At 47.3% G+C, this 13496-nt stretch overlaps 1 protein-coding gene across 1 annotated transcript; it reads left to right on the top strand.

Annotated features, from left to right (window-relative positions):
- Nucleotides 1-1336: 1336 nt before the first annotated feature.
- Nucleotides 1337-7411, top strand: Nefm (neurofilament medium chain). Its single transcript, XM_006992031.4, has 3 exons — nucleotides 1337-3426; nucleotides 4088-4212; nucleotides 5593-7411. The coding sequence occupies exons 1-3, from the start codon at nucleotides 2353-2355 to the stop codon at nucleotides 6917-6919; spliced, it is 2526 nt and encodes an 841-aa protein (XP_006992093.2). The 5' UTR covers nucleotides 1337-2352; the 3' UTR covers nucleotides 6920-7411.
- Nucleotides 7412-13496: the final 6085 nt, after the last annotated feature.

Here is a 13496-nt window from a genome sequence, read left to right as displayed (position 1 = left end):
ATAGCTTAGTGAAAGCAGGCAGGCACACACAGCTCCTGCAGAAGTGCAGCATCCTTAGGCTGCGGCAGTATCTAGATGGCATCCGGCCGAGGTCCCACCCTGCTAGCCCACATTTGACCGACCCACAGAGTTTTCATTTTCACTTATTTTTTTCATAGGAAATCCAAAAAAATCACAGTTTTACAATATTTACAAGTTTAGTCCTCCACTTTGTGGAGTGTCACTCTTAGTGACTTGAGTCTGGGCTCTCCCTGCTTAAGCAGTAACCAGCACTCAGCAAATCAGATGGGCCTCATACCCAACCCCCTCACCCTCCACCCCTGCAGCCCGCCCGCAATGCTGCAGTTTCACATCCTAGGGCCAAAAGTTAACTCCTCAAATGAACTCTCTTCCTTTTTAAAAATCTCACTTCTACCTTAAAACACATGGGCCAAGAGCTTATAAAACTACAAAATTCGGTCCACCAGAGAGGAAGCCATCTGTGATTCCTTACTGATGAATACAACCCAGTCACATAATGAAGCAGAGATCAGAGACTACAAGCCAAAAAGACGGCATTTCAGCTTGCTGTCTCTGCTCTGGGGGGGGGGGGGGGAGTTATTCCGGTCCACAGCAAGTCCCTCCTGTGTGTGTGTCCCTCAGCCCTGGCACTAGGACTGCCTTCCATCCCTCACTTTGGCAGGACTCTGAACTTTTTCACTCTGAATTTTCCCAAACTGTAATCCCAAACAGAAGGACATTTTCACTTAAAAATACGCAACCAAAGGAAACTCTCTGTAGAGCGTTTGTTTAAATAAACATACTTAAAATATGGTTGGCCTATTCTGCTATTCTGCGTCAGTCATCAAAATACACATGGGGAAATATATTGTGTTTTATAAAGGGGGGGGAATACCTGTCTTATTCGAGATGGGGATGACTCTGTTCTGTAGCCTTTCAATTAGTTTAAAACTAATTGAGCTGCCTTGTCAGTTTTTATAGCACACATAAGTAGCACCTAGACAGAAAGATGACGAGGCATTTTTCAAACTTATACATTCTATCTCCCTGGATTTTTCATCTCAACTTTCAAACTCCCCTTCCCAAGGTATGGTTGACCTTCAAATTTCAGGCCTTGTGCCTCCTCTTTTCTCAGCATCTATCATTTGTTGGAAAAGTCAAATTAGGTTTCAAGTCTCTCTTTGCCTTGCCTGAGTTTAATGAATTTTAGTTGTTTTCAAAACCTGCAGTCTGTTCATTGTGCCAGCTCCGCACTGCAGAGAAGTTAGCGTGGGATTTCCAGCTTGGTTCCTACAAACAGTCACTACAAACAGGTGTATTATTCCCTTGAGGAGATGAGACAGAAGTGACCCTCCTCTGGGCTCTGGCCTACAGGAACCCCAGCAGCCTCCCACGGTCCCGCCTGGGCGCTGTCCTTGGTGCTGCCGGGTCCTTGGGCGCCCCTGCGCCTTACCTGCTGTAGGCTGCCGAGGTCCCCCAACCGTTAAGCAGACTGGAGCGCCACGTCCCACTTTTAACACAAATGACTACCCCGGCCCGTCCTCTTTGTCCCCTTCCCGGAGGTTTCGGGTCGGCCATTCCTCAAAAACTCTCTCTCTATTTTTTTTCTTCTGCACAACTCTCGGCTCATCTCTGCCTGCTTTAAGGCAAGGAGTAGGGGGAGGAAAGTGTGGACAAGGAAGATAAGGATGAATAGAGAAGGAAAAAAATGAGAGTCGGGGGGGAGAGGAGTGAAAGACGAGACGGCAAAGGAAAAAAAAAAATGTCCCAGGGGACAGAGCTCCAAGGGAAATGCCGGATGAGAACTAAGAAAAGAGAAAGAAGAAGGGAGAAGGGCCACAAAGGGGGTGGGGGGTGATTAAAAAAATTAGCAGAGCCTAAGTCCAAAAGTACGGAAGAAAGAGCTAAGGGGTAGGGGACAAAAGAAGAGCCAAGAGGCCGGAGAACTGCCCAAAGGGCCGGAGAGTGGCTAGACAAAGAAAGGACGCTCGGTCGGCACTTGCACCAAGGCTGTGAACTGCAAACTGCAGGTGAAACGCAGAAAAGGGAGATCTACAGGGTGACAAGTGGTCTGGGACCCAAGGGGACGCTGCAGAAGGGCCGACCGGGCTACACCCAAATGCGGGGTCCACTGTGGCGCGGGCCCACGTGGAGCGTGGAGCGGCCGCTGAATCACCGCAGGGCTTGTCTCCCCCTTCCCCCCACCCCCGGCCCGGTGCCCGCAGTCCCCGCCTCCTCGACCGCCGCCTCCACGGGGCGGGGCCCTGGCCCGGGACCAGCTGCTCCGCTATAAAGGGGCTGCGGCGAGGCCGGCAGAACGCTGTGACAGCCACACACCCCAAGGCCTCCAAGATGAGCTACACGCTGGACTCGCTGGGCAACCCGTCCGCCTACCGGCGGGTCACCGAGACCCGCTCCAGCTTCAGCCGCGTGAGCGGGTCCCCGTCCAGCGGCTTCCGCTCGCAGTCCTGGTCCCGCGGCTCGCCCAGCACCGTGTCCTCCTCCTACAAGCGCAGCGCGCTCGCCCCGCGCCTCGCCTATAGCTCGGCTATGCTCAGCTCGGCCGAGAGCAGCCTCGACTTCAGCCAGTCCTCGTCCCTGCTCAACGGCGGCTCCGGCGGCGACTACAAGCTGTCCCGCTCCAACGAGAAAGAGCAGTTGCAGGGGCTGAACGACCGCTTCGCCGGCTACATCGAGAAAGTGCACTACTTGGAACAGCAGAACAAGGAGATCGAGGCGGAGATCCAGGCGCTGCGGCAGAAGCAGGCCTCCCATGCCCAGCTGGGTGACGCTTACGACCAGGAGATCCGAGAGCTGCGCGCCACGCTCGAGATGGTGAACCACGAGAAGGCTCAGGTGCAGCTGGACTCCGACCACTTGGAGGAAGACATCCACCGGCTCAAGGAGCGCTTCGAGGAGGAGGCGCGGCTGCGCGACGACACCGAGGCTGCCATCCGCGCGCTGCGCAAAGACATCGAGGAGTCGTCGATGGTAAAGGTGGAGCTGGACAAGAAGGTGCAGTCGCTGCAGGATGAGGTGGCCTTCCTGCGGAGCAATCACGAAGAGGAGGTGGCCGACCTGCTGGCTCAGATCCAGGCGTCGCACATCACGGTAGAGCGCAAAGACTACCTGAAGACAGACATCTCCACGGCGCTAAAGGAGATCCGCTCCCAGCTCGAGTGTCACTCAGACCAGAACATGCACCAGGCCGAAGAGTGGTTCAAATGCCGCTACGCCAAGCTCACCGAGGCGGCCGAGCAGAACAAGGAAGCCATCCGCTCCGCCAAGGAAGAGATCGCCGAGTACCGGCGCCAGCTGCAGTCCAAGAGCATCGAGCTCGAGTCGGTGCGCGGCACTAAGGAGTCCCTGGAGCGGCAGCTCAGCGACATCGAGGAGCGCCACAACCACGACCTCAGCAGCTACCAGGTAGGAACCGCGGCTGCGCGGCCGGCCGGCGCCAGCGCCAGCGCCAGCGCCGCGCGCCCCCGACACGACACTCGAGCGCGCGCCCGGAGGCCCTCTTGGTCGCGCTCCCTGGTGGCAGCTCGCCAACGCGCACTAGCGCCCCCGCAGACCCTACTTAGCCAAGGTCCAGGGTCCCTGTCCCGCCCTCCCTCCTTGCCCCACCCACCTGCCTCAACCGCTTAGAAATCCCCATCTCCTTCAAAAACTTGCTTTCCTAGGGTAGAATCTACTTTTAAAGTAAGAGGCACATTCTCGTGATCGAGAAATGCGTCACTTAATAAGTAAAAGCATAGATAGTTTTTTTTTTATATCCTCCCTCAAACTGGCTTCAGTCCAGAGTTTGGGTGGGGATTGACAGCTAGGTCCAATAGGGACCGCCCTTGGGTTCCGGAGTGTTCCCTTTAGGGACGTTCTAGGCTTACTGATCTCCCCGCGCGTGGTGCCTGGGAAATGTCTGGTTGATTTTTGTTGGTTTGTTTTGAATTCCATTACTATAAAATAAGGGGGGGGGGGTAAGAGTGATATGTGCTAGACTTTTGGAGCTGGGGGCGGGGCAGGCTCCGGGAGGGGGATAGCAAGTGTCTTGTGAAGGAAGTTTCTGGAGATTCCCTGTGCCTTTCAGGACACCATCCAGCAGTTGGAAAATGAGCTTCGGGGAACGAAGTGGGAAATGGCCCGTCATTTGCGAGAGTACCAGGATCTCCTCAACGTCAAGATGGCCCTGGACATCGAGATTGCAGCTTACAGGTACAGGTTTCCTGCAGACTGGTCCAGGCGCTGTCCGCCGCACTGCGGTGGGAGCCTGCTGGCTCACAGCCTCCCCCACTGGGGCCAGAGCTGACAGTGTTCGCTCAGAGGCCTGGCTCCCCTGCTCAGTTAAAAACAAATGGAATCCTAAGTATTGAGATGCAGTTTTATCACTTTTATTAATCCTAAAGGTGAATACAGGGAGGATCCGGGAGGAAGGAGCAGTTGGGGGAGGCAAAAAGAATATGATCAAAATATAATTGTAAAAAAAAAAAAAGCCCAAAAATGCATCCAAAAAAAGTGGGTAAAGGATATTTTTAAGTTGCTGGGGGCCACACCAATAGGCTTAAACATTTTGTTTTAAATGTCTTTGTATGTCTGACAAGCAGATGAAGTTTTTATTTTTAATATTTCATCTGATGATTCTAACCCTTTTATAATGCCAAGGACAAACACCAGGTCATTCTGCTTCTGTTTCTCTTACAGCATTCTGTTGCCATCATCTGGCTGAGACTAGATATAGACGCATTAGAATATAGATACACTTATTTTAAGTCTGTGGATGATATCCATGCATTCTATCTGACTACACTATATATGATACCTTCATATAGCTAGATCTATACAAGCACCATACTGAACTAAATGTATAGGCAATTATAGGTTTGATCTCTTAATCAATAGGCTGGTTATAGGTCTCCTGACTAATGCTGTCTTTCTGCTGACTGGATTCAAAGCACGCAGTTCTTGACAAAGCAACCATTTCCTATAAGGACGTTACAGCAAGAATAAACTGCACTTTCTTTAAAAAAAACAAACAAACAAACAGATGATTGAACAAATAGACATTTGGTCTCTGAAATCATAGAACAAATTATAGCTGGGTTCACCTATATTAACATCTAGCTATACTTTAAATTCATCAGCATTCTGATTCATACCCAATAGTTTTAATTTTTTAAATTGAACATTTTATTTGCTCTAACAGTTCATACAAATCTTGACAATTCAGATGACAAGGGAGGCCACCATGTGGGGGATGGAGAGGGCTGGCGGCTAGGGACCTTCTGAGCACGTTCATACTGCACCAATGGCTGACTGCTGCAGAGCTCAACTTACTGTCTGGGTGTGGTTAATTGTCTACTGGGAGTGGCTAGATACTGCAGCAGAGGACCGGCTGGCACTCTTGGAGAATCTGCCCCTGAATGTGATGTAACACGTCCGTTAAGTGAGGGTAGACACTGCACTGGTAGACAGAATGTCTTCCTTATGTGGTTCTAGTTATTCTAAAGTGGCCTGTACACTGCCCTTATGGTAATGAAGATTAGAAGGCCACATAAGTCTTCAACGTTGTCTCATCCTCTTTGATTCCTTCCTTAGGAAACTCCTGGAGGGTGAAGAGACCAGATTTAGCACATTTTCAGGCAGCATCACCGGGCCTCTGTACACACACCGACAGCCCTCGGTCACAATATCCAGTAAGATTCAGAAGACCAAAGTGGAGGCTCCCAAGCTCAAGGTCCAACACAAATTTGTGGAGGAGATCATAGAGGAAACGAAAGTGGAAGATGAAAAGTCAGAGATGGAAGACGCCCTCACAGCCATCGCAGAGGAGTTGGCAGCCTCTGCCAAGGAGGAAAAGGCAGAGGAGGCCGAGGAAAAGGAAGAGGAACAGGAAGCCGAAAAGTCTCCTGTGAAGTCTCCCGAGGCTAAGGAAGAGGAGGAAGAGGAAAAGGAGGAAGAAGAAGGCCAGGAGGAAGAAGAAGAGGAAGACGAAGGTGCCAAGTCAGACCAGGCGGAAGAGGGAGGATCTGAGAAGGAAGGCTCCAGTGAAAAAGATGAAGGCGAGCAGGAAGAAGAGGGAGAAACTGAGGCAGAAGGTGAAGGAGAGGAAGTGGAAGCTAAGGAGGAAAAGAAAACTGAGGAAGTGGCTGTCAAGGAGGAGATCAAGGTTGAGAAGCCAGAGAAAGCCAAGTCCCCTGTGCCAAAATCACCAGTGGAAGAGGTAAAGCCAAAACCAGACACCAAGGCAGGGAAAGGCGAGCAGAAGGAGGAAGAGAAAGTTAAGGAAGAAAAGAAGGAAGTTGTCAAGGAAGCACCCAAGGAAGAGAAGGTGGAGAAAAAGGAGGAGAAGCCAAAAGATGTGCCAGAGAAGAAGGCCGAGTCCCCAGTGAAAGAGAAGGCTGTGGAGGAGGTGATCACCATCACCAAGTCGGTAAAGGTGAGCCTGGAGAAAGATGCTAAAGAGGAGAAGCCTCCGCAGCAGGAGAAAGCGAAGGAGGAGAAGGCAGAGGAGGAGGGAGGGAGTGAGGAGGAAGGAAGTGACCGCAGCCCACAGGAATCCAGGAAGGAGGACATAGCTATCAATGGGGAAGTGGAAGGAAAAGAGGAGGAACAGGAAACTCAGGAGAAGGGCAGTGGGAGGGAAGAGGAGAAAGGGGTGGTCACCAATGGGTTAGATGTGAGCCCAGCGGATGAGAAGAAAGGGGATGACGGGAGTGAGGGCAAAGTGGTGGTGACCAAGAAGGTAGAGAAAATCACCAGCGAGGGAGGCGATGGTGCTACCAAATACATCACCAAGTCTGTAACCGTCACTCAAAAGGTCGAAGAGCATGAGGAGACCTTTGAGGAGAAACTAGTGTCGACTAAAAAGGTAGAAAAAGTCACCTCACACGCCATAGTCAAGGAAGTCTCCCAGGGTGACTAAGGTTTGAGCCCATTGCAAAAGGTTAAGCCATACGACAATTTCAAAATGCATGTGATTGACAGCTTCAAAACAGAATGGGTTCTCCCATGGGGGCTCCAGACATTGTATTTTTCCTTTGTGCAATATGAGGGAACTGCATGCAAGCTCAGGGTGCCTCCTCCGCAGTCTTGGGGGGATTCAAATGCATGATCGTATATGTACCTGGGGAATTGCCAGTGTCCTGAGATGTTGGAAGAGGGGCACTCGGGGGGATGTCTTGAGATGTATTATGCAAAGTACCAACTGAGCCAAAAAATAATAAGTGAAACAGAACTCTCTTAGCCTTAAGAAAGCTATATATGAATACTTATGTTTACCTCACTGGTGCATTTCAAATGGACTTCTGTTCATGGGAGAACCTTGCTGACCTGCACAGTTTGCAACCTTATGTTGATCGATGTTAAACGTCACATCAGTCCTTGCTCAATAAAGGTCATACTGGAAACATAAGTCAAATGTGTGGTGATATCTTATTTCACGGTGAAGTATCTCCTGCCAGGACCTGCCTTCCCCCAGAATGCACTGCCTATGGAAACAGTGACGGGCACACCTCAGTTCTCTAAGAGAATCTAACTGGAAAACAAGTTGCTTAAGAGGTTTTCATGTGTTGGCACACATACTTAACCCAGGCTTCATCCCGAAACTTTAAAACTATGGTTCTGAAATAAAAGTAAGAGCACCATGGGGAAATAAAAGGAGGTTTGGAGGGAGGGAAGACTTCAATCTCCAGATGGTTCCATCCTGAGGTCGGTTGAGTGTCTCAAGGTAAGAGGGTAATAATGAGGTCACAGCAAATTACCCTGCAGTTGGGCTACTGACCAGGAAAGTCATGTGTGTCTAAAAGAAGTGGGATTTAAATAGCAAATGTCCACTCTGATGAACACTTCTTTTCATCACTGTTTTCTTGATTTGGTTGAAAACAATTTATACTGTTTTTTATTAGTTGGGGAAATAATACCAAAAAATTAAATATTCACATTTGTTTAAAAAAATGAGTCTTTGATTTAGGGAGTAAATAGATTTAAGCAAAAAGCTCTGGTCTAGACCAAGGGAAAACAATACTATTTCCTTTCCAGAGTTATTTGCCTTAGACCTTTACACTCATGTGTAAATTAATTAGCAATTGCCTTTTCCGACTCTGTTTTTTCTTATCAGTGAGACCAGCCCAAGGACATCCTCCTTTGATGCTCTGGTTAAATGGTTTTTCAAGCTATTCCAATTTGAAACTCTAAACATACCCATGGAAGCTCAGAGATAATGGCAGCTTTTGCAGTGATGTTCCCCCAGCCATTTGCCAGGACTCAGTTTTACAAAACCTGCATCTCACCTGCACACTTATTTATGTATAGCTCTTCTTTAAAACAACTCATGGTTTATGTGAAAAGACTCATTTTTTTCCAGATGCAATACTATCCATGGCACCCAAGATGAAACGGGGTTATTTAAATATAACAATCCCCAGACCCCACCTCTCTGTGGAAGTTAAAAATAAAATGAGCATACTGGAGGGATCCAGGGTACCACCTGGAGCACAGCGATCAGCTGATGAAGCAGGTGTTGGGAAAGAGGAGCCGGGACAGAGGTCACAGACAGCCCCTGAGACTGACTCAGCCCAGAATTATGATGCTTTGATGAAAGTTCCAGAAAACAGCGTCACATTTGCCTCTCATCTTGGCCACTCTAATTAAAAGTGACTCCATCTGTGGGGGGATGAAGCACCTCCCCTTCCCCAAGGCCTAGAAACCTGTCAGAAGAGAGAACAGAAGCTGGCTCTATATGATCTAAGCCATATAAACTTTAAGTAGTTATTAATAAGTAAACATTATTATAAAAATAATTATTTGTTCGTGAAACTGTCTCATCAAATAAAAGTACCAGTAGGGGGAGGGAAGAGCACCAACACTGGTCCCTGGGGTACAGAAACCCTTTTTTGAGTTTTTGTATTGTGTTATATTTTGTTCCTGTCTTGCAGCATGTACTATTTAAAAATGAGATCAGTCAGCTGAATTCTCTCTGAGGCCAGAACTGTGTACTTAAGCCATCAGCCCTGACTGCTTTCAAACGCCTCCTTTTCTTTCCTAAGAATATTTCTGTATTTTGTAAAAGACAGAATCACTCTTTTGACCTCCTCACAAATATTAAAACAACATTTCTTTGATAATCCGCTTAAACATTTCTAAATCAATAAAATGGTCTTGCTGATTCATCAAGTAAACTAGATGTTTATTAAGGATCCCATGAAGACATACTGTTCTTCTCTTCTGGAATACTGCTTCAATTATGAATGACAAATATTACACTCTAATTCAAAGGAAAGCAATCTGAAATTCATATTTCCAGATATACTCAGTGACAGTGAGAAAGTGTATTGAAAGCTGTCCAGAAAGCTAGAGGTTGGTATCTCTGACGATAGTCCATCTCGGGCTACAGGGACGCTAAGCTAATGAAAAAGAGAGTTGCTGCTTGGCCAGTAGATTGTCTTTGAGACACTGTTCATTTCTTATATTGTGAGAAGTATTAAAGATAGTTAGATCTCAATTGTTTTCAAATTTTAAAAATAAAAAGATTTCCTTAAAAACCTTTCTCTGGTCAGCAAGTGGGATCATGGAACTGAGATTTAACCTGGAGTCCAGCTCCAGAGTATACACTGTAAACTCCTATACCACATCATCCCTCAGATCCACCCCTTAACCCCACCCCTCAGACCCACCCCTCAGATCAGATCCACCTCTAGCCCCACCCCTCAGACCCACCCCTCGGACCCACCCCTCAGATCCACCCCTCAGACCCACTCCCAGCTCCACCCCTCAGATCCACCCACGTGGACCACTCAATTTATAAAGATGTCCATCTGATTCCTTTGTTTCTTTTCAGAGGAGAGAGATCAGAGCCCTGCCTTAAGTCCTGCATTTAACATGCTTATCTCGAGGGCATCACTTACACCGTGAGATGTTGCTCAAACACAAAATCAGTGGCGATTCCTTGAACCACACAGCTTGCGGCAGTAACTCGACAAGTGCTGTTCTCGTGGTAAACTTGCATGTTCAATTTTTTTTTAAGGAGTTATTTCTGGTGTGTTTCAGCCTACAGCCAGTCAGTGCAGAGACAGTTCTAAAACATTAGGACTGTTGTTTCCACAACAAATAGGTGACTAGTTCCAGTTTGGAACAAGTTCTTTTTCCTGGTGGTTTATAGAACTCGCCCAAAGGGAAGCAGTTTTGTTCTATTTTTTGTTTTTTATTCTTCTCCAATACATCACATCCTCTTCCTCTCCTCCCCCTCCTCTCCTTCCCCTCCTCTCCCCCCCCCCCCCACCTCCCTTTCCCTCCAGATTCACACCCCCTTTGTCTCTCCTTAGAAAAGAGCAGGCAGGCCTGCCAGGGATATCAACCAAACACAGCATAGTAAGCTACAATAAGACCAGGCACATACCATCACATCAAGGCTGAAAGAGGCAACCCAGTAGGAGGAAAAGGGTCCCACAAGCATGCAAAAGAGTCAGAGACAGCCCCTATGCTCACTGTTAGGAATCCCCCAAGAACTCCAAGCTACTCTGCCATAACATATATGCAGAGGACCTAGGTGAAACCCCTACAGGCTCCCTGGTTGTTGTGAGCCCCCATAAGTCCAGGGCAGTTGATTCTGTGAGCCCTGTTCTCAGGGTGCCCCAGATCCCTCTATTTCCTCCGATTCTTCCTCTGCCTCCTCCTCAGGACTCTCTGAGCTCCAGCTAATGTTTGGCTGTGAGACTCTGCATCTGCCCCTGTCAGTTGCTGGATGAAGTCTCTCTGGTCTCTTTGATGAGGATTCTGCTAGGCTCCAGTCCTAGAACATTCTGCAGGCAGGACACACTGTAGGTTGAAGGTTTAATGGTAGTGTCCCACTTCCTCCACGTGAGGCCTTGCCTGGTTACAGATGGGTGGTTCAGGCCCCACGTCCCCCATTACTAGGAGTCTTTGCTAGGGTTACTCTCATAGATTCCATAGATTTGCATTGTGTTAAGTTTCCACTTCGTACCAGAAATGCCCTCAATTCCAGTTGTCTCTCCCAGTATTCCCACACACACAGTTGATCCTTCCTGTTCCCAATTCCACCTACCCCCAGTCACCCTCAAAAATCTATTCTATTTCCCCTTCCCAGGGAGATTCTTTCTTTCCTACCTAAGCCCTCCTTGTAACTTAGCCTTTCTGTGAACCAGAGCATGATTATCATTTACTTTACAGCTAATATCCACCTATAAGTGGGTACATGCCATGTTTGTCTTTCTGGGTCTGGGTTATCTCACTCAGGACGACTTTTTTTTTAGCTCCATCCATTTGCCTGAAACTTTCATGATGTCATTTTTTTTAAAAAAAAATTAACGTAATTTCTTTTTCTTTCTTTTTTTTTTTTTTTTTTTTTTTTTGGTTTTTCAAGACAGGGTTTCTCTGTGTAGCTTTGTGCCTTTCCTGGAACTCACTTGGTAGCCCAGGCTGGCCTCAAACTCACAGAGATCCGCCTGGCTCTGCCTCCCGAGTGCTGGGATTAAAGGCGTGCGCCACCACCACCGCCCGGCTACGTAATTTCTTTATTGAATCTTTGGTAATTCCACATCGTGGACCCTAATTCTGATCACCTCCTTGTCCCTCCTTATCCTCCGCTCACCCCAGCAGCACCCACCCCGCAAAGAAAAATTTTTTAAAAATCAAATCAAAACAAAACAAGCAAACAAACAAAAGCCTCTTCCTTCCTCTATCTTTCCAGCCTCTCTAACACCTCTTCTTTCATCCTGATGGCATTGGAAGCTGGCGTTTGTCACACAGCATACGATGTTGTCCAATCAGCTTTACTTGCAAATGTTCACTGCAATGAGTCATTGGTCTGGTTCAAGGCCTCTGCTTTCTGGTCCACCATCATCACTGGATCCTCACCAAAACTCCTCTCAGATATCACAAGGCCACCCCGAGTCATGGAGATCCTGTGGGTATCATTACATAGGACCAGTCTTTTCTTGAGCTCCAGCAGGTCCTAGATGGGGTAGATGTTAGGGTGGGCCCATCGGGAACAGGCAAAAAGCATCCTGTCTTAAATGCTGCATTTTGACTTCAGAGTCCATTTTACCTGTAGGGTGAGACAAAGTGCAGGTTCCCAGGCCCTAGGGGAACTGGGAACCTTGTAGCACAAATCCTAAAAGGTCTTATTAATAAAAACAAACCCGGAGCCAGGTATCGGAGTGAACGTTGAAAGATCAGAGAAACAGAACAAGCTGCAGCTAACCTCACCTCGACAACTCCTTGGCTGATCTTGTTTCCTCAAACTGGAAGCCTCTGTGTCCTCATCCAAATGGATCTCAGCTGAACTGCTGCTAAAAGCCTAAAAGCTTAAAAGAGCCCAAAAAGCCTCTAGTTCCTGATCCTCGTGCCTATATACCTTTCTACTTCCTGCCATCACTTCCTGGGATTAAAGGCATGTGCCATCATGCCTGATTGTTTCCAGTGTGGCTTTGAACTCAGAGATCCAGATGGTTCTCTGCCTCTGGGATACTAGGATTAAAGGCGTATGTGCCACCATTTTCTGGCCTCTATGCCTATCTAGTTGTGGTGACATTGTGTCCCCCAATATATTATGCACCCTAAAAAACTTATCTGAGGCCAGAAAATAGAACAGCCAGTGTGTTTTTATCACCTCCTTATCAGAAATCAGATGTTCATAGGTGTGTGGGTTTATATCTGATTCTTCAATACAATTCCATTGATAAACGTGTATATTTGGGGGTTATTACCATATGGATTTTATTACTGTAGCTTTGTAGCACAACTTGGAAATCAGGGGGTGTTGTAGGATATTTGTACACTATGTGAAAATATAGCTTTGTGACTGAGTATGTGATCACTTTTAGAGACTGTTCTGTGAGGTGCTGTGAAAAAGGTATATTCTTTTCTGTTTGGGTGAAATGTGTAACTATCTGTTAGGTCCATTGGATCTGTTAGCTCCATTATTTCTGTTTAGTATTTGTCTGTTGAGTTGGGTATTGAAGTCTCCCTCTATTAATGTATGAGTTTGGATGTGTGATTTAAGTTTTAGTAGTGTTTTGTTTACAAATGTGGGTTCCCTTGCATTTGGGTCATAGAGGTTGAGAATTGAAATGTTATCTCGGTGTATTTTCCTTTGGTGAGTGTGAAATGTTCTTCTCCATCTCTTTTGATTAAGTTTGGTCAGAAGTTTATTTTGTTGGATGTTAGATTAGCTATACCTGCTTGCTTCTTGGGTCCATTTGCTCCGAAAATCTTTTTCCAACCTTTTACTCTGAGGTAATGTCTATCTTTGATGTTGAGGTATATCTCTTGTATGCAGCAGAAGGATGGATCCTGTTTTCATATCCATTCTGTTAGTCTATGTCTTTTTATTGGGGAATTGAGTCCATTGATATTGAAAGATATTAGTGGCCAATGATTGTTAACTCCCCTTATTTTAGTGGTGGTGGTGGTGATGATGTGTGTGTGTGTGGTGGTGATTGTGTGCGTGCGTGCGTGCGTGCGTGCGTGCGTGCGTGCGTGCG

The sequence above is a fragment of the Peromyscus maniculatus genome, chromosome 9 (assembly GCF_049852395.1).
Source record: "Peromyscus maniculatus bairdii isolate BWxNUB_F1_BW_parent chromosome 9, HU_Pman_BW_mat_3.1, whole genome shotgun sequence".
Classification (NCBI taxonomy): Eukaryota; Metazoa; Chordata; class Mammalia; order Rodentia; family Cricetidae; genus Peromyscus; species Peromyscus maniculatus.
The sequence above is the reverse complement of the archived record's forward strand: the minus strand, read 5'-3'. Positions and strand labels throughout refer to the sequence as shown.

Coding starts and splice junctions, on each gene's coding strand:
- Nefm (XM_006992031.4), top strand. CDS start 2,353: ATGAGCTACACGCTGGACTCGCTGGGCAACCCGTCCGCCTACCGGCGG. Junction 3,427..4,087: donor ACGACCTCAGCAGCTACCAG/GTAGGAACCGCG, acceptor TGTGCCTTTCAG/GACACCATCCAGCAGTTGGA. Junction 4,213..5,592: donor ATCGAGATTGCAGCTTACAG/GTACAGGTTTCC, acceptor TTCCTTCCTTAG/GAAACTCCTGGAGGGTGAAG.